This window comes from Seriola aureovittata, chromosome 12 (assembly GCF_021018895.1).
Source record: "Seriola aureovittata isolate HTS-2021-v1 ecotype China chromosome 12, ASM2101889v1, whole genome shotgun sequence".
In the NCBI taxonomy this organism is placed as follows: Eukaryota; Metazoa; Chordata; class Actinopteri; order Carangiformes; family Carangidae; genus Seriola; species Seriola aureovittata.
The window spans coordinates 16,278,780-16,300,607 of record NC_079375.1 but is presented as its reverse complement, the minus strand read 5'-3'; the positions used below and the strand labels follow the sequence as shown (position 1 = coordinate 16,300,607).

At 41.1% G+C, this 21,828-nt stretch overlaps 4 protein-coding genes across 7 annotated transcripts; 2 read left to right on the top strand and 2 right to left on the bottom strand.

Moving 5' to 3' along the window:
• Window positions 1-88: 88 nt before the first annotated feature.
• LOC130178408 (cullin-3-like) lies at window positions 89-9,256 on the top strand. Of its 2 annotated transcripts, none has more exons than XM_056390576.1 (16): window positions 89-386; window positions 2,533-2,730; window positions 3,141-3,254; window positions 4,795-4,955; window positions 5,144-5,258; window positions 5,342-5,570; window positions 5,694-5,839; window positions 5,931-6,107; window positions 6,203-6,373; window positions 6,522-6,629; window positions 6,880-7,004; window positions 7,081-7,177; window positions 7,311-7,445; window positions 7,624-7,810; window positions 8,337-8,482; window positions 8,677-9,256. In XM_056390576.1, the coding sequence occupies exons 1-16, from the start codon at window positions 327-329 to the stop codon at window positions 8,806-8,808; spliced, it is 2,301 nt and encodes a 766-aa protein (XP_056246551.1). In that variant the 5' UTR covers window positions 89-326; the 3' UTR covers window positions 8,809-9,256. The 2 variants fall into 2 exon arrangements, with proteins under 2 accessions (XP_056246551.1, XP_056246550.1); XM_056390575.1 differs by having other exon boundaries at window positions 7,308-7,445.
• Window positions 9,257-9,707: 451 nt separating this feature from the next.
• LOC130178411 (dehydrogenase/reductase SDR family member 12-like) lies at window positions 9,708-13,202 on the bottom strand. The gene is made up of 10 exons (XM_056390606.1): window positions 12,893-13,202; window positions 12,309-12,442; window positions 12,145-12,227; window positions 11,930-12,025; window positions 11,750-11,831; window positions 11,592-11,653; window positions 11,354-11,458; window positions 11,094-11,184; window positions 10,364-10,501; window positions 9,708-10,224 (listed from the first exon to the last, which is right to left on the bottom strand). Exons 1-10 carry the CDS (start codon window positions 12,946-12,948, stop codon window positions 10,058-10,060), a joined length of 1,014 nt encoding a protein of 337 aa, XP_056246581.1. The 5' UTR covers window positions 12,949-13,202; the 3' UTR covers window positions 9,708-10,057.
• Window positions 13,203-13,298: 96 nt separating this feature from the next.
• ap1s3b (adaptor related protein complex 1 subunit sigma 3b) lies at window positions 13,299-17,405 on the top strand. 2 transcript variants are annotated; one of them, XM_056390608.1, is made up of 6 exons: window positions 13,299-13,453; window positions 14,929-15,107; window positions 15,292-15,400; window positions 15,563-15,700; window positions 16,453-16,514; window positions 16,671-17,405. In XM_056390608.1, exons 1-5 carry the CDS (start codon window positions 13,451-13,453, stop codon window positions 16,492-16,494), a joined length of 471 nt encoding a protein of 156 aa, XP_056246583.1. In that variant the 5' UTR covers window positions 13,299-13,450; the 3' UTR covers window positions 16,495-16,514; window positions 16,671-17,405. The 2 variants fall into 2 exon arrangements, with proteins under 2 accessions (XP_056246583.1, XP_056246585.1); XM_056390610.1 differs by lacking the exon at window positions 16,453-16,514 and having other exon boundaries at window positions 13,300-13,453.
• A 225-nt stretch (window positions 17,406-17,630) lies between these two features.
• Window positions 17,631-20,990, bottom strand: scg2b (secretogranin II b). Of its 2 annotated transcripts, none has more exons than XM_056390577.1 (2): window positions 20,845-20,990; window positions 17,631-20,342 (listed from the first exon to the last, which is right to left on the bottom strand). In XM_056390577.1, exon 2 carries the CDS (start codon window positions 20,323-20,325, stop codon window positions 18,517-18,519), a length of 1,809 nt encoding a protein of 602 aa, XP_056246552.1. In that variant the 5' UTR covers window positions 20,326-20,342; window positions 20,845-20,990; the 3' UTR covers window positions 17,631-18,516. The 2 variants fall into 2 exon arrangements, with proteins under 2 accessions (XP_056246552.1, XP_056246553.1); XM_056390578.1 differs by lacking the exon at window positions 20,845-20,990 and adding an exon at window positions 20,441-20,560.
• Window positions 20,991-21,828: the final 838 nt, after the last annotated feature.

Genomic DNA, 21,828 nt, shown 5'->3' with positions numbered 1-21,828 from the left:
TCACATCGACGTAACCGTTGTGATATGAGTGAGCGGTTATGACCAACCTGTAGAGTGCACCTGTCACTGACTTTACCCTCGCGAGATTTCGGCGTTGCGCAGTGGAGTACAGCCGTCCGCCATCACTGCATCTAGGCTAACATTAGCCAAAAACCACTGGGAAGAGAGCAAGTGACAACAACAAAACAGACACACAGCCCGACCTAATTCCCAAAGGGGAGGTCACTCAGTTTCCCTGCCGCTTTCCTGGCATAGAAAGCAAACTAGCAGCTGCCTTTCATGTAGTCTTTAAGTCAACTTAGAAACGAAAGTCGTTCTAACTAATCATGTCCAACCTCAAAGGCGGCACCAAGAAGGACACCAAGATGAGGATACGAGCTTTTCCTGTAAGTATTTACCGGCACTGTGAGCGCTGGGACGCTAACTGTGAGACTCGAGTACCGGGGATGACAGGTTTTATGCTAGCAACTGCCTGCTAGCTACCTGGTCAATCGAGAAAAAACATGTCATTGTCAAGTGAAAACTGGTATTAGCAGGACAGATCACCTGAAGCACGTTAAATGTGTTATAAGCTCAGTTTATTTAACGTTAGCTAGTTTCTCGGTCTGGAAATGGAGTCGTCGTCTGATAAGAGCTAATGTTAGCATATGTAAGAAAACTTCTTAAGTGAGAGACTAGCAAATAGTAGCTAGCTGATTAGCAGGCCTAGATGTTAGCTGAACTGACGTTAGCCAAGTTGCAGTCAGTCAGCAAGTATCACTACGCTATGGTAACGGCAGGCTCTTTTGGTTGTTGGTATTTCATTGCGGCACGCATTTTGCCGAGGCTGTTATAGATGGCAAATAAAACATTATCATGCAGTGTTTGCTTGCGAGCTAACGCAACTTCAGCCTAACTTAAAACTACCGTAAACATGGCCAAGGTAACTTGAGTAGTTTATGTTGTTGACGTTGCCATGCTAGCTACCTGCTACTACTAGTATCACCGTCACTATTCACTGTTTTATCATCATCCACCGATCACTGGGCTGAATTACAAATTCACACACTCAGTCAATCACCAATGTATTATATTAGATATGGGCATAATTAGCAAGTTGTGGGATATTATGTTGTCCAGCTAGCTCTTGCAACACCCTTCCACTCCTTGCTGAGATTGTTTGTGTGAACCATAGACAAATGGTTTTTCTTCTGTTGGGTATCCAGGTTTCTGAGTGGGTGTCTTGCAGAGTGAGTCAGTGAGCAGATGAGTGAGTGAACACAGTTAATCCTCTCTCAAATGTTGAGCTTACATGCAAGTGCAACACCAGCCACCTAGACAGCAATAAAGCCCCTACCAGGTGGTCTTAGTCACTATAATAACAAAATTTAATTCCAGGATGAATATTAATTGATCTTCTTACAGCTCTTACAGCTCAGATTAAGGTAGGTTAGTTGTCAAGCTAGACTTAGTTTTCAATAGGGTTACACCCATACAACTTTTTCTCTTTGGATACCAATTCTGATGCCTCAGAATATCTACTGTATACAGATTGGCATTTTAGTCGAAATGTAAATACATCATGATAAATATAACAGTTTCAGTCTTATTTTTAACCCTCAAATTAAAATTGAAGATACTGGAAGGGTAACTGGTTCTAAGTATTTTATTTTCAGTCAGAAAGGGGAGCACATCAAAGAGGTTTGACACACTTCATGGCTGCTTCTTTACCAATTTCAGAGAAATATTAATGCCGAAGGAGTTTGTGTCTTAGTTTTCTGGCTTTGAATGCATTTTTAATCATTCATTATAGACACTCAGAAAAAGACAGCAGTTTGTTGCTGGTTTGTTTGGTTATCTGTTTGCTGGTGTCAAGCAGCACTTCCTTGTCTTTGTGATTGTAAAGCTTTTCATGCAGTGTGTACACGAAGATGTAAGTCTTCATGGGCTCAGGTCCTCAACAGAATTCATAATGCACATTGATTTGTTTTCTGTAGTATATTTATAGCCGAAATATCACCACACTGCCAATATCACTACACTGCCAAAATTGCTGTTTCTTAACTGCTTTATGCTGACAGTCCACTCATTTTTACTTTGTTTTTCCTCTATTTATGACTGCAGTACTAAACTAAACCAAAAGAAAAATGTGTTGGATTTGTATCAAAAACAAAAATGTGATGGATTGTATCACAAACAATTTCATCTGTATCTAACTATCTCCTTGCTGTGAAATTGGTTTATTATGGCTCCATGTCTTTTCTCTCCACACTGCAAGGTAGAAAATAACTTAGCGCAGCATGTAAGGTATGAAATCTATGTGGACGCATCTTTAGAAAGGTGCAATACTATTAGACATTAACAACAATGCATATATTGGATCTATATTATTTGTATGGCTCTTTTTTACAAGTATTTTTGGTCTACTAAATTTTGTAGACCAAAGAACAATTCTTGACATCACTGCCCTCATCTACTTATACCACGTCAAAGTAATGAAGAATGGACATTTTTCATATAAACACATTTTCACATCTTTCTGCCCCTCCCTAGATGACAATGGATGAGAAGTATGTGAACAACATCTGGGACCTTCTAAAGAATGCCATCCAGGAGATCCAGAGGAAAAACAACAGTGGACTAAGCTTTGAGGAACTGTACAGGAATGCCTACACCATGGTGCTCCACAAGCATGGGGAGAAGCTCTACACAGGCCTGAGGGAGGTTGTCACTGAGCATCTCATCAACAAAGTAAAGATATATATTCTTCTCTAATGCAGCTCTTTTTCATCAGTAATTTAAAGAACACTGAATAGTACTTCTGTGAGAAAAGAAAAAATAATATAATCATTACCATTGCCATTGAGTCTCTTTGTTTTATCTTTACATTCTTTAGTCCACTGTCCAGTATGGATACAAAAAAAGTAGAATTGTCTATAGTAGGCAAACGCATAAATGTAAACTGCGATGCATCTGCTTGAAGAATGTTGTATTATATTAGTGACCAAAAATAAGTTTATACACCCCTCTTTTATCAAGCATTAATCATAAAAATAAACTATGAATGGACTATGGATATTACATATTCTAGCACTTAGCTTCCCAACAGTCCTCATTAATCTTACGACCCGATCTATATGTCTCTCTGTTTCTATTTTCAGGTACGAGAAGATGTCCTAAACTCTCTAAATAATAACTTTCTGCAAACACTGAATCAGGCCTGGAATGACCATCAAACTGCCATGGTTATGATCAGAGACATCCTCATGTACATGGTGGGTAGGCTGATGTGTGTGCCTTGCCTTTTGTCATACTAAGTAAATGGTACAGTAGTTGTAGATTATTTACAAAGATCTTTGTGTTTGTTTTATGTTTTGTCAATAAGAATAGACTAGAGGTTTCCCTCATGTAAGTGGATAATGGTGCTTGTTCTGTGTCATAAATAATTTGATGCTTTTGAAGAAATGGCCTTTTGTGTTCAACTGTGGCCAGCCTTCACCTACATCCTATTCTGGACTTTGATTGTAAGGTGCCGTTTCATTTGCGGGCCTAACAATGAGCCTCTGTTGCTGTATTTATTTGTTTTGTTGGAAAACTGGCAGCAATAGTTGATTTACTTTAGCCCACAGCAAGTCCAAAGTGTTTACGGAGTTGTGTGTGAGTGAGTGAGCCCCTTGAGATAGGCACAAGTGTAGGCTAAACAATGGCACAGTCAGTACAGGGACTGCACAGCTCCCCTGGGCTTCTTTTGTTCCACAGTCTCCATTTTCCTGTCCTGTTTTACCCCAAACGGTTGGCTTTCTGTTGTTAAACTACTGCAGAGTCACAGCCTGCTGCTGTTGTTACCTGGCTGCTGACCTCTAGTGAAGAGCTAGACAGATGCAGCGAGTATGACTTTGCTGTTCTTTCCAGGTGTATTTACCTTGTTGCAAGTCACTGCCTCTCTTCAGTCTGTGGATTTTTTATTTATTTGACTAGGAGAGGATTTATAGATTTTCACGCAGTATTCATTCATTTTAATGTTCGTTTTTTTCTTAAATTTAGCCAGTCCTGTCTGCTGTGCTTTTTATGAAGTTATATATTCTGATAAATGCAAACTTATTCACTCATTTTTTTATTGTGATTAAGAGAAATGCGAGGCATCAGAAAGCCAAACCCCTTAAACTCATAAAAGAAGCTATTGGAAGTTTGCAGGACTAAAAATAAGTGCCCTTGCTTGAACACAAAAGTTTAAAATTAATTTATTCCATGCAATATCCTGGAAGTTTTTTGTTTTGTAAAAACCACCTCCTGTAATTTGGCATCGGCGGATATTTGTTATTCTGGACTATTTGTGATGTCAAATCTTGTGACTGAGTGGCTTGGTAAATATTTTATCACCTATGCCCCCTTTGAACCCTGTGTTTTCTGGGAATAAATCAGACACCAGCCAGTAGTTTATTCTGATACTCTAATGATCTCATAAAGGTTTTGCAGCCTGTCAGTCAGATTGTAAAGTGTATAATGAAAGCTTTTCTGGCACCTTCGTCCCATAGAAAAAGTATTTTGCACCACATCAAATTGCAGTAGATGTGATTAGATTTTTTTTTTTAACAATGACGAGTAAAATGAAATACTAGAAATACATACCTGAATGCATGACACAGCTAAGGAGGATAAATACCTTTCACACAAACTAAATATTCAATATATACAGTATTATTACCTGTACTTTTCATTTGTCTTAAGTCTTACAACATGTATACATTTATATGAATGTAATGGAGTAAGAGACAGCATCTAATGTCCTTTTCATCCCATTCTCTTGTCTCCCAGGACCGGGTCTATGTTCAACAAAACAATGTGGAGAATGTGTACAACCTCGGCCTCATCATATTCAGAGACCAGGTCGTGCGCTACGGCTGCATTCGAGACCACCTGAGGCAGACATTACTGGACATGATTGCACGTGAGAGGAAAGGAGAGGTTGTAGACAGGTACAAAGGAGTACTACTTCACTGCCTGATCTAAAGGATTATTATAAGTGTAGGCCTTCATCAGGATGCCATACAGTTTGGTTGAATTAATACTTTAGTTGTTTGTTTTTTAGTAAATCTTATTGCAGTATATTTAATGGTCATTTTGATAATTGCTGATATGGAGGCGTTACATTCATTCATTGCAGAGGGGCCATCAGAAACGCCTGCCAGATGTTAATGATTCTCGGCCTGGATGGCAGGTCTGTATATGAGGAGGACTTTGAGGGCCCCTTCTTAGATATGTCAGCTGAATTCTTCCAGGTGAGTTGGTAGTAAGTTTTCTTGGTGTCTTTGTGTTTCTGTAAAATCTTTAATAAAACAACGCAAAATATTTGCTTTTTCAGATGGAGAGCCAAAAGTTCCTAGCAGAAAACAGTGCAAGTGTCTACATAAAGAAGGTAGAGGCCAGAATCAATGAAGAGATTGAGCGAGTTATGCACTGTCTGGACAAGTCTACGGAGGAGCCCATTGTCAAGGTGGTGGAACGGGAGTTGATTTCTAAACACATGAAGACCATTGTAGAGATGGAGAACTCTGGCCTCGTCCATATGCTCAAGAATGGCAAGACAGAAGGTAAAAGCCTAATTCAAATTCTAATTTAGAAACAAGAACAAGCAATAGCACAAAGGAATTTGTTGTACTGGGTATTTTCTTTTTTTGTTTCTCATTACTTTTTTTCCCATGTCTCCCTCTCAGACCTGGCATGCATGTACAAGCTGTTCAGTCGTGTGCCAAATGGCCTGAAAACAATGTGTGAGTGTATGAGCTCTTACTTGAGGGAGCAAGGCAAAGCTCTGGTGTCAGAAGAGGGAGAGGGTAAGAACCCTGTCGACTATATCCAGGTATGTTGATTCAACCAGTGAGTCCAAACAACTGATTCTATTGTTGAATGATATAGATTAGGTCAGCTCTTTGTAATTTCCTCCTCACCAGGGCCTGCTAGACCTGAAGACACGATTCGATCGTTTCCTCCTCGAGTCTTTCAATAATGATAGACTCTTCAAACAAACCATAGCTGGCGACTTTGAATATTTCCTCAACCTCAATTCCCGCTCTCCAGAGTACCTGTCACTCTTCATCGATGATAAGCTCAAGAAGGGAGTCAAAGGGGTATGTGGCTTCACAGAATTGCTCTGTAAGAATGAATTTGTTTTTGTGTCTTGTACATTACCTCAGTCCTTTTGTCCTCCATCTTATTCGAACAGTTGACAGAACAGGAGGTGGAGTCAATCCTTGACAAGGCCATGGTGTTGTTCAGGTTTATGCAGGAGAAGGATGTGTTTGAAAGGTACTACAAACAGCATCTGGGTCGCAGGCTGCTCAGCAACAAGAGCGTCTCAGACGACTCCGAGAAAAACATGATCTCTAAGCTTAAGGTAAAAGGACGAGAAGGTTTTGGTTACAGATGGATATGTACTGTTCATCATTATATCACCCTTTCTGCTCATATTACCCTGCCCTTGCCCTGTCTAAATTCTTGTCAGCAGTTTCAACTCATTGCTGTCTGTCTTTTTTCGTTTGCAGACAGAATGTGGCTGTCAGTTCACTTCAAAACTGGAAGGGATGTTCAGAGACATGAGCATCTCCAACACTACCATGGATGAGTTCAGGCAACACATACAAACCACATCGGTAAGGCAGTCAGATGCCTTATATTAAATATATATATATTTTTTTTTATACAGCAATTTTATAAACGAGGCACATGTGAAAATCCACGTTTGACATGAAGTCAATTTTGAAGTACAAATCATGATCCGTACGTTTATGGAGGAAGATATAAAGCACAGGACTGGGAGGGATTAAGTTTTTGATCATTAGAATGTTACAGAAAGTAAACCATATTTGTTGTCGTGTAACTCCCATCTCGCGTCTCTTTCAGGCATCTCTAAGTGGTGTGGACCTCACAGTAAGAGTCCTCACTACTGGCTACTGGCCCACACAGTCTGCAACCCCCAAATGTACCATCCCTCCTGCTCCTAGACACGCCTTTGAAGTCTTTAGAAGGTAATGCTCTTAAATTTACTCAAATGTTTTGGCTCGTTGTTTTGTATGGTTTCTAAAGAATGCTTTCGTTTTCCAGGTTTTACCTGGCTAAGCACAGCGGCAGACAGCTCACACTGCAACACCACATGGGTGGGGCAGACCTAAACGCAACTTTCTACGGAGCTGTTAAAAAGGTAGAAGCAAGATATTAAAATACTCTTTTTTACAAGTCACAGAATTCAAGGTGTAATGCTATTGTAAATGGAAGAAGACTTGTGGTTGTCAAAGTAATAATCATAATTTATAAGGCTATTGTCTCAACTGCAGGAGGATGGTTCAGAAGTGGGTGTGGGAGGTGCCCAGGTGACAGGCTCTAACACCCGTAAGCACATACTGCAGGTCTCTACCTTCCAGATGACCATCCTCATGCTCTTCAATAACAGAGAAAAGTGCACTTTCGAGGTGGGGACACAGTGAAGCACCTTTATCTGGCTATCTTAATCTTTGTAGAGGTTATTTTTACTCAATATATGACTTGCACACATCATTCTAAGTGAGTACAGTGAGGTGAGAAGATTTATTATAATCTGTGTCCCTCTCTTTTTACAACCTTACCCCTCTCATCTTTCCCCATCTATAGGAAATCCAGCAGGAGACGGATATTCCCGAGCGAGAGTTAGTGCGAGCGTTGCAGTCTTTGGCCTGTGGGAAGCCCACACAGAGAGTTCTCACCAAGGAGCCAAAGTCCAAGGAAATTGAGAACGGCCACGTGTTTACAGTCAATGATCAGTTTACTTCCAAACTGCACAGAGTCAAAATACAGACAGGTGGGCAAAGTTTGTGTACAACACAGACATCACTACAGAGAGCGGAAGTCTCAGCTATGGGCAAACTTCTGACCACTACTGTTTGTAGCATAATGTGTTTTTGGTTAGAGGGTTTAATTTCTGGAAATCTTAAACCTGATACTGTAAATTTCTTTCTATACAATAAATAGTTTAGTGTTACTGTACCTTGTAAAATTTGGTAATCACATTTTGTCATTTTTAACAAATATGAGAATTACTTACAATACATTCAATAACTACAGTTTTAATACCTTGTGTACAGTAGTAAATACACATTTAGTTCATAATATGAGCTGAACACCTCAGTGTCATGTTTCAGCCATTCAGAAACACATAAATGAAATCTTTTGCTGAAAAGATATATGACAGAGTCTACATTACAGAAGCTAACCTGGGAGTGGGGTGGGACTCTTCCTTTCTGCAAATATAAAACAGTACCTTTTTAAAAGGTTTTTCTACATCTTCTCCTCAAACCTCATCTTGTCCCTGTATCCTACTTTCTCAGTTGCTGCTAAACAAGGGGAATCGGACCCCGAGAGGAAAGAGACGCGGCAGAAAGTGGATGACGACAGGAAGCATGAGATAGAGGCAGCCATTGTCCGAATCATGAAGTCGAGGAAGAAGATGCAGCACAATGTCCTGGTGGCAGAGGTAAGGAAAGCACATGATAATGCAAACTTTGGTCTGTTTGGCTTAAATAATGCAGCAATTTTAGTCCGTAAATTTTCTCTCTGTTCCACTACCTGATCCCAACACTTCAGAGAAATGTAATTTAAAGAGCAAATCTTTAATGTAAAAACGGTGCGGTTCTCTTACACATTGTAACTTTTATTGTAACTCTTCAGGTGACTCAGCAGCTCCGGGCACGTTTTCTTCCCAGTCCTGTGGTAATCAAAAAGCGTATAGAAGGACTAATAGAAAGAGAATACTTGGCGAGGACGCCAGAGGATCGTAAAGTGTACACCTACGTTGCATAGAGGAGAACCTGTGGATGAGAGGAGGAAGAGACTGGACGGGGGAATGGGATTTGTTTGTTTTCTTTGGACTGTTGTCACGCATGGACTGGAAGTTTCTTTTCAAGACAAATGCTGGGAACCTGATTCATCATCCCTTACAAAAACACAGTAAACACACATAAATGGGGAATAAAATGTTGGCACAGAAAAAAAAAATCCATTAGATCTCCTAGATGATTTTTAAATCAGGCCCAGTCTTCCCAATCCCTGCGAGTTTTAACATGGATGGATCCAGCTTCAAGCTTTTCACTGTTTTACCCTTGTAGAGATCAAACTTGCAAAGAATCCCTTGGGAAAAATGTGAATGCACCACATTATTTTTTTGTTTCAATACTGTATAAAAATAATAAAATTATTAAAAACAGCAAATGTGGATTGTTAAAAAACAAAAATAAAAATAATGAGTATTGATGCTCTGTAGTTTCTCACAGAAATGCTTTGCTCTTCTACATTTGTCTCAAACACATCAGTATAAAAACATCTATTTTGTCCAGGTGCTGAGTCCAGAAAAAAATGTATGTACATTTTTCCTCCCAAGGGACTCGCAGCACTGTGATTTGCTCTTCTCAAAATTTATTTCTTATTACATCAAGGAATGTATGTTTCAAGCCCCAGTTCTTTGTCAGGATTCAGACATTGGAGTCAGTGACAGTGATTTTTCACATTGCCTTTACCAGGCTGGGCTTTGAATGTTCATTTTGATTATTAAATGCAAATTTCTAACAACTTCATAGGTGCCATATAGGAGATTGTGCAGCTGGGATGCATAGACATCAGTTTCACAATTTCAACAAACACCTCTGAGACATCTGAGATGAAAGCAATGCACATTTTTCCACATGTGAGCCACAAGTCAGAAATCAAAATCCAACAAACTCTGTTTTATTGTCTAGGCAACAGACAGGCATGTTTTTACATGTATTCAGTAACCACTATTGATATACTTAATATCAAATCAGTTACTTATTAAATCAATAGTTTATGGCATTTCCAGTTCAAAAACAGACCAGTTAACACATGGTGACATCACAGTTCAAATCAGGTGACACTGAGCTATGAACTGTCCTAAAAGCTGTCTTTAAAAAGAATGGGCAGAATTAAGAGTCACAGGACTAAATATGACAAATGTGTCACATTTTTCAGTGTTTGATCTTGCTGTTACTAATAATTTAATGACATGGTACAACAGATACATCAGTGATATCAGAATTTAAACAAACTGAGGTGTGGAAGGGCTCAGGGGCTCTTTAAGCTCTGGATCAGGTTGTGACTGTACAGCTTCGGCCAGAGTCTCAAGCTGACTCATGAAACTCTGAATCTCTTGAGAAGAACTATGAGTCCAGGCCAGAGGCAGGTGAGCGGGAACAGGCTGACGATCTGCAACAAAAACAATCTGTCAGAGCAAGTGACACCAGATCATGATGACGGCAGAATTCACAGAGGAGAACTGGGAAAAAAAGAGAGGACCATGTCTCTTGTTGTGTATGAAGAGTCTGTCAGATTTCATGCTGCTCACCTTGAAAGAACTGCCCGCTGCGTGTTCTGGCAGCAGCTCTAGACAAGGCCAACCATACAACAGTGTCCGCTCCTTGCTCTACACTGCGCAGTCTCTCCCCCATCATCTGGTGGAACTGAGGCATTGATGTGGAAACAGCTGGAAACAGGAAGAAATAAAATCAGCTGGGGTAAGTGTTGTGTTGTTCACATTACTAACAAAAACTCAACTACTGCTGTTTTTGCAGTGAAGTAAATCATAAAAAGGAGCTTTGATTTTCCACTAGATAAAATTGGTCAAATCAAAAGTTGACGGTGTAAACAAAAGAAAAGAAAAATACTTTGGCATTTTATCACAAAATTAGGAAATGACTTGGGCTTCTAATAAAATAAACTTTTATCTAATCATGTCTGTTATCAAATGACTACAAAATATGAAAAAACATAGATCATGCAAATTATTTAGATATTAAGGGTTTTTTTTTGTTCAAATTTTGATATATTTCTATTATTTTTAAAACCAATCAAATAATTACTTGTCCACATGGCAGAGAAAAAGTCCCCAGTATCTCAGCTACATTTTTGTTTTAAATTAATTTTGTACTCAAGACATTTTTGTAGCATCTCTATCAGCAGAGTTGATAGGCCAGACTGCTGTGCACAACTTTTTTTTTTTTGTTTACTGAAAAACATTTTTGCAGCAACGAAGGAAAACGAATAAAAACAGCAGTAATAAGATAATGAGTCAGTACCTGGTGTATCTGCCCAGCCTGGATGCATCACAGAGAAGTGAATGATAGGGTTGGCTTTGGCCCACTGTTGTGTCAGCACCACCTGCTGTCTCTGAAAAGAAACAACACATGGGTATCCCTGTCTCACCTCTTTCTTCTTAATGGCTTTAAATGTATTCTGTATCACTAATATTATTACAGATGTAGTTCGAGATCAGCTGATCATTTTTAAAAATTCTAAAATGCTAGCCTCCTAATCTGGATTACATCTTCCTCCCTACCTTGTTCTGGGCGTAGACCATGACGCCATCAAAATAGCCCTTCTCTGACTGCAGGTCATTAACTCTGAGTTTCTGGACCAGCATGCCTCCCGAGGACACAGTGATCTAACAGGCAGGGAGAAAAGTGGTTCAGTGTGCTTAGATAACCGCCACTACAGAACAGACAAACGTGGCATTATGCTGTCCACATAATGCAGAAAAGCGCTTTGTTTGTGTGGATTTGTGCATGTGTTCCTACCACTCTTGCATCCCGGCTCTTCTGGAGAAGTGGTATGAGAGTCTGGGTAAGGATATACACCCCTAGAGAGATGGAGAAAAGCTTTAGCCTTGATTTCATATTCAAAACCGATGTCTGCATAGAATTGTGGGATTCTGATCAACAGGATCACGTCTCACCCATAGTGTTTGTGGCAAAGTTCTTCTCTAGTCCCTCAGCGTTTACCTCTCTCTTGTGCACCATACACCCTGCATTATTTATCTGACAAAGTCAAACTAAGTCAAACAGCTGAGTCTAAATCAACATCATTAATTGAGAGAAGTGAGTGATGAAGATTACAAGAGACTGGTGATGCCTACCAGCACATTCAAGGATGGATACTGCTTCTTGAAGGCCTCTGCAAACTCCCAGACCTTGCATGTCTCTGACATGTCCACAATATGGATGTATACCTCCTAGAAAAGCCATATGAATTAATTTTTTTTTTTTTTTTTTTTTTTTTTTTACAAAGGATGGGATTTGTCACTTTATTGTCTATTTAATGTCAGGCATGATGTGGACAAACAACACTCACTGTATTCCCAGACTTATCCACAATGTCCACCCTGGCCTCTTCTGCTTTGTCTTTGTTCCTACACACCATGTGGACTGTGCCACCTGAACACAAAACATGATTGAGGCTTTATTTTTGAATCAATACAAAGTGCATCACAGAGATCAGAACTCTCCAGGATGTACCTTTCTTGGCTATGGCCATGGCTGCTGCTCTGCCAATTCCACTGTTGGCTCCTGTGACCATAAAAGATCTTCCCACAACAGACACATCCAGGTCTTGGGGCTCAAATTCTTTAGATGCTGCCTCATAACCTTTCCTGAAGGCACACAGAAAACACATTTATCAATGTGTGTCTCAAAGTTAAGAGAGGAATACAGATTTTTTTTTTTTTTTTCAAAGTCACAAGATTGACAATCTCCACATTTTAGCTCCAGTAGAGTCAGGTGGTATGAATGTCATCCTCAATACTCATCAGCTGTCAATGGAACTATTGTAATTGTACATAAAGGCCAGTTTGTGTGGTGATGTGTGCCATACAGCGACCAGACCTTTGATATTACTCTGTTTACCACCCTTTGGGCTTAAATAAATGGCATGGAATACATATTGAAGACAATTAATCCTACATTTAGACAGTCAACAAGCTAGGATAATACACAGTATATGTATGTACACTAACTGAAATTCAGAGAGCATCCCCCTGACAGCATTTCTCTATTTGACTGCGCATCTGCGGATAATTACCAAAGTAATACTCAGTACTGACCTTGTGTAGTGGTGGATTCCGTTCAAAAACCAGATGGCATTTCGGTACACAGACATGTTATTAAGTGAATAACTATCCCAATGAATAAAGTGCACCAGCGTGCTAGTCCTTGTCAAGCACTGTGACAGAGGAACATGAAGAGAGGGAGAACACTTACTGCTCTCTACCGATCCTGCACGGGAATAACACTTAAAACAGTTGTCCTATCAGTCCAGTGATATGAGTTAAAGTTTTATCAGCTCACTCACTGAAACTACCTTGCACAAACCACGTGGTGGATCTTTAAAGGTTGGGATGAGCTGCTGGTCGCGAGCGTCCCTTGTAATGCAAATGTACAATAACCAATCCAGATGGTTGTGAGGTTTGGTGACGCGTCCTGCAGGCACCGCTCCTCAAGGGCGGCCGGGAGGGGCGGAGTTAACGAACTTTCTCACTGGCTGGAGTGGACGGCGGATAGATATGTGTTGAACTGGACTAGTTGACCCTTTGTGAGGGTTAAAGTGCTTATTTTTTTTTACTCTTTTGATAGCGTTCATACCTCTTGGCGCGCCGTCAAAAATGGTAAGTGTTTGGCGGTGTTATTTTTCCTACGCATGTCTGTAGCTGTGAGGTAGCGTCAACCTGTCCTGTTCACCTGTTACACCTGTTGTCGCTGACAGGTAGCTAAAGCTAGAAACTACACCTCTACACCGCTTCATTTTACTCTCGGGCCTGTTTGTTGTTGTCAGGACGCCCGACAGCAGCTGTATTTGATTTCTGTTGTGAGTTTTTATTATGTTTATCCTACTTTTAGCGACAGTCGGAAGTAAGGTGTGCGTTTCCTTAACCGGTCCCCTCACTAAAACAGGTTTCGTCACTTTCCAGCCCTACTGGTAGTCTGATGCTTTCCATATTAATTTGCCTAACCTTGCGTACTTAGGGCATATGCACCTGGAAATACCAGTATAAGGACTGGTTGTAGGCCTGTTTTGATAGTACTATATGTATTTTTTCTTTTTTGTCCAGTTTCCATGCAGTGAAAACCGGATGTAATTGCTTTGTTGTGACAGAGATGAAGTTTCTGTACACCCGAAACATTCATGCTCTCAATGAAGCAAATCAGAATCAGACCTCCACCAATCTGTGGTGTACAGCAGTGTATATTTTCATAGCTATCTATATAGCTGTTTTTAGGCAACTTTATTTTTTTCCTTTTTTAAAAAAAATATCAACACTTAAGAAGCCATTTATTTTGGCCCCAGCATTACAACAAATGGATCATATCTTGTGGATTATAATCTACATATTTCTTTTTTGGGGAAAAGAACATCCCTGGTTTCAACAGTCCTTTGTTGCAAAACATGAATTTATAAATGAACACTTTACTGAAGAGGATTTCTGACCTTATAATTCTTTTTGTAATGCAGCATTTGCAATTATATGCATAGATATTCAAGACAAGTCGATTTCATTTATATAGTCCATAAACCCTTAATGCCATGAAAAAACAGTTCAGTCACTCCTCTTAACCTCTCTTATATGAACAATGAAAGGAAGACTTAAAGGAAACAGTGTGGCACTGTGGTTCGGGTAGAAGTGGTGGGGGGAATTAATGTCCATTTTGATATGTAGCCAAATCTACTTCCAATGCTAGGAAGCACATTCTCTAAACATCCGAAACCCAACTCTGTAGCTCTTTTGAAAATTGTAAAGGAAACTTAAAACTACCTCTTCCTCAATAGTTTGTTGACCTTCACATTTCTGCCTGTCAAACCTATTTTTCCCCCTTTGTTAATAGTGTTTGGTCAGTGGAGTTACTATTTAATGAGCCATGACAACAGCAAGCCACTCGTTTGACCCTTGAATTGTACGTGTGTGTGTTGGAGGGGAGTTAATAATGTTCTATGGAATGACTGTGTGTGTGTGTGTGTGTGTGTGTGTGTGTGTGTGTGTGTGTGTGTGTGTGTGTGTGCGCGTGTGCGCGTGTGTCTGTGTGTGGATGTCCATGCATGCATTACGATTGCCCCTCTGCTCCTGTGGTGCGTGTGTGTTGTTAGATGCGCTTCCTGCTGCTCTTCAGTCGCCAAGGGAGGCTGCGTCTACAGAAGTGGTTCACGCCCATGTCAGAGCGGGAGAAGAAGAAGATCATAAGGGACATGACCACCATGGTGTTGGCACGGCAACCACGCTCCTGTAACTTCCTCCACTGGAAAGACCTTAAGATTATTTACAAGAGGTGGGTGCTGCCCCCACATGTTTGTTTCACCTGTTCAAATTACTTTCTGTGTTTTCTTAGGCAGCAAGACCACCAGTGTCATTTTCACTAATAGTTACTCCTACTGTATATACGCCCACTGCATATTATCATTTATCTCCATCAATACCAATTTATAGTCGTCCATTGTCCACTTTTTCCTCAGATATGCAAGCCTGTATTTCTGCTTGGGTGTTGAGAGCCAGGAGAATGAGCTGCTAGCCCTGGAGGTTATTCATCGCTATGTGGAGCTGCTGGACAAATACTTTGGCAATGTATTTCAATGTGTTTCATCTAATTTTTTTATCTAGTCTAATGCAGAAATTTAAAACAGCATTTATAAATCTTAAAAAATGTAAGTCAATTCTGCACTGTGAACTGTCATATTTAAAAAAACAAAAACAAAACAATGTATTCACCTTCATACCTCCTCTCAGGTGTGTGAGCTGGACATAATCTTTAACTTTGAGAAGGCATATTTTATCCTGGATGAGTTTCTAATGGGGGGCGAGATACAAGAAACCTCCAAACAGATTGTGAATCGCTCCATCGAAGCCTCAGACATGTTACAGGAGGTGAGTTGCTGTGACACACATGCACACACACACACACACACACACACACACACACTCATTCAACACAAGGTGTGGCTTGTATCTGTGGTGTGACCATGTAACATCTGTTGCATGACTCAATATAATTAAAGAAATAGAGACATGTATTGGAATGTAGTTTAGAGGATCTTTGTCTTGTTTTAATCTCGGCCGTGGGATACTCAGAAAGGCCCAGATGCCTGAAATTGATTTCTTTCATATTTTGCTAAACAACACTTATCATAAATGCTGTATCAAGCTCCAGTATGTGGACTTGTTTCAGTTTATTTGTGTGAGTGTCAACTTACCAGCAAGTGACGCATAGTAGCCAGTGTCATAATGAATTAACAGTGGTTCTGCTGAGTCCCTGGTGTGTCTTTGTCTTTCTCATAGCTAATTGTCTTGTGGATGTTAGCTGTTGCCCCTTTTTTTTTTTTTTATATAGATTTGTGCTTGTGCTGCTGTTTGTCTTACCTTCTGTGTGTGTATCTCTCTCTCTCTCTGCCAGTGTTATTGCGAGTGAGAGACAGATTTCCCTGGAACGTGGCGCAGGTTTTAGTGTTGTTTTGGCTGGTTCTTCCCGCTCTCCCTGTAGGTCCATGGCTCTGTGTGGTACGGTAGTTTAACTGGGTGTGTTGTTCTGTGCCTCTGAGTAGCGCTGACTAACACTTGTAATCTAGAGTTGGATTTTGTGCAGTGTAGCCTCCCATTCATTTTGACCATTATCGCTTCAGGATGACAACAGTGAGTGGTATGAGGTGGAGCTGTTTGGATGACCTTGAATATGGACAGAAAGGTTAGATGTTGTGCTTGTGTTAGTTACCTATCGTGTGTTGGTGTGCTCAGTACTTAATAACAGGCGATGTTATTTGTGTGCCTGTGAATATTATTATATCGTGGTACATTTTTAAGAGGCTAAGAACGTGATTTCTTTATTTGTGCCTTTTTCTAGACCATGGAGGAGTATATGAGCAAACCTGCATTTTAACCCATGGAAAAGAGACATAAAGGGAAGGAATCCAGGAACCAAATGTACTGTACATGAGTCAAGCAAGTATCTGAACATGGAAATGGAATTAACTTTGACTCTACCGAACATTTTCAAAAAAAGAACTGGGTGTGCTGAATGTCTGCTTCCCTTCTACCTTAAGCATTGCTGCAATATAACTTCATTTGAGAGTAAGTCTAATATTTGTTCATAGTCATGTGAAGGACGGGGTGGGGGAAAACATGTTTTTACATTGATCGTCATTAAACTGTAAATGAAGTACTAATAGAGGATCAGGGATATGAAATCATAACAATGAAGTGATATTATATTTACAAATGTGTTGCATTGATACTTAAACCACACATTTATATAAGTTATTTGAAGCGAATGGTTTTGTTCCAAAAATACTATGGACTGATTTTAGAAATAATTGTGCTACTCTGCAACTCAACAAATTTCAGTCTCTAAAACAACAGATTTCTGTGGAGTTAAAATAATTTGCTTTTAGAATTTTGAGTGAGACTAATTGTGATAAATTTCATACTTCTTTTAATCTGTATAACATATTATTTACATGCGGTGATCATTAGTCTTAAAAAAAGCGGTTGCCAGAGTGGGTGTGAATATCACTGTTTTTCATAATGTCAAATTTATGATATTGGAGCTTATGATTAAAATGTGTATTTTGATAAACAATCTGGCTTGAGTAATCATTTTTACCATGAATATACATTTGATGATTCATTTGATATCGGAAAATCCACCCAACCTTATGGAATTTAATGTTTACCAAGACTCAGCGTGATTAAAAATGTTATTTCCCCTGCTTCCTCTGATTACAAACCAAGGCTGCGTATGGTGTATGGTGTGATTTTATTTATTTTTTAATAAGGCAACACAACTCAGAAAGAAGAAAAATAATACAGCTGATGCTTTATTCATCTGTGATTCATCATACATTATTGAACATGTACAAAATGGTTTAAAAATGAGCATACATAGCACAACCACTGGTAGGCCAACAATACAGAGCTTCGCAGTATGAAAGGGTTGGAAGGCAGGCGACGGTCTTTATATTTAGACTTGGAAATAATCATCCATAATAATAACATTAAATCCACTAACCCTGAATATATAACGAGTCACAACAACACTCGTTTTCAGCCCAGCACACTGGCCAAATGAAACCCCCCCCATAATATTCCTCTAGTACTCCTGTCATTATACTGTATGCTTTTTAAAAGGCCCAGTCAGCATTATACTTTATAATTTACATGTATATTCACATATGTTGTTTGAATAGTTTGACATGAAAAATAAGCATTTTTTTTTTAACATTACTCAGTTGATTATAGTTGAAAATATAGGCCTGCTTACAAACACCATTAATGTGAACAAACTTTGAACAACATCACAAAACCTTAATAACTTGGATGTTCTTGTCATTTGATATTTGTCAATGTATTCATTGTAGATATGAGAGCAACAACGGGTTAACACCCAATCAAAAGTGTTTCGAGGATACCTGTTTGTCATTTGTGCACGGATTGCGCCTTTAATCTCCTGTGATATCACTATAATATTTCTAAAATGTTCTTGCAGCAAGTAGGGACTAGTAGTATTCAAAAAAAAATGTATTGGACCTGTAAGATTGCTATAGCCTATTCATTTTCGTTAGGGTGATATTACCTACCAGCTATAGTTCATATAATAGAAATTTGTAAACTAGATCACGTCCACCAAACTTTATTTTTGAGACAGTATAAATACTATATTCATAATTTCGTGCGTCTTGCAGGGGATCAGGCTACATCCCTGCCACTGCTTTTTCACGGTGCTCCTCCTCTTCCTCATTCACGATCTTTGGAGCCGAGGTTTTTGCCGGTATCTCCTCTTTCCCCTGCATCTCTGTGGAATTTACTTTCTCCTCTGTGACCAGCTCGGTTTCCCTCTTGGCGAGTGGCCTCCTTTCAGTGTCCGCCTGCCCCAAGTAGTCCTTCAAGGCGCGCTCGTAAAGCTCGTATGGGAACTGCCCCTTCAGCTGCGCCTGGGTGTCCCGCTTGGTGATGGTGTTGGGGTACTCTGTTAGGATTTTGGCAGCCAGGTACGTCGTCACTTCGTCTTCCACGTCACCATCATCGTCGTCATCGTCTGCACCGTCGGCCTGGCGTTTCAGGGGCATTTTGTTGAGCTCGGATAAAAAGAGGTTCTCCCTGCGTCCGGACGGAGGGGGGATTTTAACTGGAGCTGAATTTGCAGCAGGGTTGGGCGCCAATGGGATTCTGTCCGAAGAGGGAGATGTCTTCATGGGTCTCTGCACCACGGGATACTCGTTGCTGATGGTCTCCACTCCGATGATGTCTAAAAAGTCCTCTCTGTCCATGTCCTCAGGGGCCGTCTTGCTCTTCACCGGCAGTCTGCGGCTGAAGTACCTGATCTTGGGGGTCTGGCCGGTCGTGTAGCGGGCTGAGGCTTGGGGATCACGGTGGAGCTTTCTGAGCTCCTCTGTGAGCAGCATGTCGATAAGGTCCTGTGGAGGGACGTGGAGCTTCAGGGAGAGCTCCAGCAGCTCCTTCACTGTCCGAGGATCCACAATGGAGGGGCGGATCAGTCTCTTTCTCTGATCCCCGGTCTTATCCCTCTTCTGCGTCTGGTCGCTCATCTCCAGGACCTTCAACAGGTAGTAATCTACCAGCTTAGTGTCATCATCAGCCTCCTCCTGGTTCTGGCTGGCCCGGCGTTGCATCTCCTCCCTCTCTGCTTCCTCCTGGTCCCCCAGCGCCCTTGCCATTTCTTCATGGCTCCCGTTGACCATCTCCTCCGTCTCTTCCCTCTCCTCCACTGGGACCCACTCCTCTCCTCCGGCTACATCCTCGTAGGCCTGGTTTCTCAGGCTGAACCCGTCCTCTTCCTCATCATCGTCGTCACCGAACACGTCTCTCTTCTGGCCGGTGACTGTGGGCATCCTCCCGAGCTCTTCAAAGATGGAGCGTAAATTGGCAAGACTCTGGGGTGTGTACTGCTCGTCCAGGTCCTCTGTGGCTCTCTTTGAAGCGTCTGTATTCTCCTCATCCTCAAACATCAGCGGATACTTCTTATGGGGTCTGGGGAAATTACCGTAGTCTACCGGTGCGCTCTCGGGGATCTCAGTGTCTTTGGTGCGGTGCCTGTGCGTGCGGCGGTCGTTCCTGGGCGCCGATGCGGGGCTGAGTTTCGCTTCTTTCCCGACCTGATCCTGCAGAGACTTGAGCAGGGCTTTCATCAGCTGCTCAGCGGTAATGTCCTGCCTCTGCATGCCTGGGGCGGGAGGCTGGCGGTCCCCGGGACCCTCGTCCTGCTGCGAGGCGAGCTGAAGCAGGACCCTGAACTTGTCCACTTCGTCGTAATCCACGGGTTCAGGTCGGCCCCCGTTCCGCTGCTTCAGGTTCTCAATGTACTCCAGGGCTTTGATCATGTCGGAGCTCGGTGGGTAGGCCGCCGGGCTCCCCTCACTCTCCCCGCCTCGGAGCCTGTAGTGGCGGGGGAGAGACGCAGCCTGCACGGCGCATCCCTGGAGGAGGAAGGCGAGCAGGACCACGGCTCCCCCCGTGGGCAACTTGTGGTGGAAATGCAGCATTATAGGCTATTTATTACCTGCAAATCAAGAGAGCGCGAGATGTTAGTTAAGCAAAGGAAAAACAAAACCACGAGGATCTATATATTTCTATAAATTATTTTGACCAAAACCTTACTCGAAAGCATAAGCAGAGCGAGTCTGTTTTGATACGGGATTTGTATGCCTGTCAGGGAGTTACGCTTTGCAAACTGAATGATATGATGCTGTGCGTGAGGAGATACATCCACATCACTGGATGAGTCATTCCCCGCGTTGTTATGGGCAACCTCAACATCCGATTTCCTCTCAACAACATAAACCATCATTAAAAACATCTCTTCTTTTCCTCGTTATTTCATTAAAGCAGCAAATCACTAGATGTTGAAGATAACGTAGAAATAACGAAACGTAAAGTCTCGAGATCTGAGAGAAGGTATGGTAAAAAAACAAAACAAAGCACTGTGTTCCAATCGAAATATACTTAGATACATTTGAAGTAAAAAAAAAAAATTAAAAAAAAAATAATAATATGTGTCTTACCTTTGGCAATAGAGCTCAGACAGCAGTGAAGGTGTATGGCATCTCCTCTGGAAGCGGTTCTGCTCTCTTCTGTTTTCAGCACTTGGACAGCTCCCCTCGTTATATGAGGCAACACCTGACCACCGCGTCATCACACAACACACGCAATAGCCGGTCTTAAAAAATCCATATAAATGATTCAGGTTTATGATATGGCATACTAAAGAGCTAGCTGTTTTAAAAATAGCACTCTATGCTGTCTGTTGCACAGCACCTGCTCCATAAGCGATTGACTGAAAAAAAAAAATGTTTAAAAAAAAAAAGAAGTCTGGAAGCAGATGTGTTCACTTCACAAAGAGTTATATGTTTATGTGGATTGTTCATCCATCGGGACATTTAAACACTTGCATGAGCAGATTGTTTTTATTAAAAGAACAGCCTGATAAACAGTAATGAGATATGTCATCTTTTTTTTTTTTTTTTTAAAAAAGGTCTTTATTCAAAATTATGTGCATAAAATTCCAAAAATACGGATGGATTTGCTCGCAAAAGAGCATCTCTAGCCATCTAAATGTAAAACATGTATGTTGTTTTTACCATCACTTCCACCGTCACTGATCGCCATCGCGGCACATGAAGAGTTAAACCCTCTAGCGATGACTCACAGGCTAAAACCACCGCGGAGTTGCTGTCGCAGTTCAGCAGCTCCTCTCTCTCTCTCTCTCTCTCTCTCTCTCTCTCTCTTTCTCTCTCCCCGCTGACAGAGATGGTGATGAACACCCCCCTGCCGGCTGGGGGCCAAAGCTCCACGGCATTCCTTCAGCTCGAGCAAGATAAAGGGGGGCACCTTGCTGTACCTCCACATGAAAGGTCATGGATGGGTGGTGGCAAACTTTATGGTGAGATCAAAAAGCCTTACTCTTAAGGTACTTCTTTTCACCATGCATGCATCCATGTGGATGTCAAAAAAATGCAACTTTCGTTAGCCTATATATTTTGAATTGG

Bases quoted from the DNA above. Each gene is read 5' to 3' on its own strand.
- ap1s3b (XM_056390608.1), top strand. The intron at 15,108-15,291 runs GTGGGTGCTGCC...CTTTTTCCTCAG, and splicing joins CTTAAGATTATTTACAAGAG to ATATGCAAGCCTGTATTTCT. The intron at 15,401-15,562 runs GTATTTCAATGT...ACCTCCTCTCAG, and splicing joins TGGACAAATACTTTGGCAAT to GTGTGTGAGCTGGACATAAT.
- LOC130178411 (XM_056390606.1), bottom strand. From the start codon at position 12,948: ATGTCTGTGTACCGAAATGCCATCTGGTTTTTGAACGGAATCCACCAC. The intron at 11,185-11,353 runs GTAGGGAGGAAG...GTTTCTTTTCAG, and splicing joins TGGTCTACGCCCAGAACAAG to AGACAGCAGGTGGTGCTGAC. The intron at 10,225-10,363 runs GTGAGCAGCATG...TTTTTGTTGCAG, and splicing joins CAGCGGGCAGTTCTTTCAAG to ATCGTCAGCCTGTTCCCGCT.
- LOC130178408 (XM_056390575.1), top strand. From the start codon at position 327: ATGTCCAACCTCAAAGGCGGCACCAAGAAGGACACCAAGATGAGGATA. The intron at 4,956-5,143 runs GTACAAAGGAGT...CATTCATTGCAG, and splicing joins AAAGGAGAGGTTGTAGACAG to AGGGGCCATCAGAAACGCCT. The intron at 6,108-6,202 runs GTATGTGGCTTC...TTATTCGAACAG, and splicing joins TCAAGAAGGGAGTCAAAGGG to TTGACAGAACAGGAGGTGGA.
- scg2b (XM_056390577.1), bottom strand. From the start codon at position 20,325: ATGCTGCATTTCCACCACAAGTTGCCCACGGGGGGAGCCGTGGTCCTG.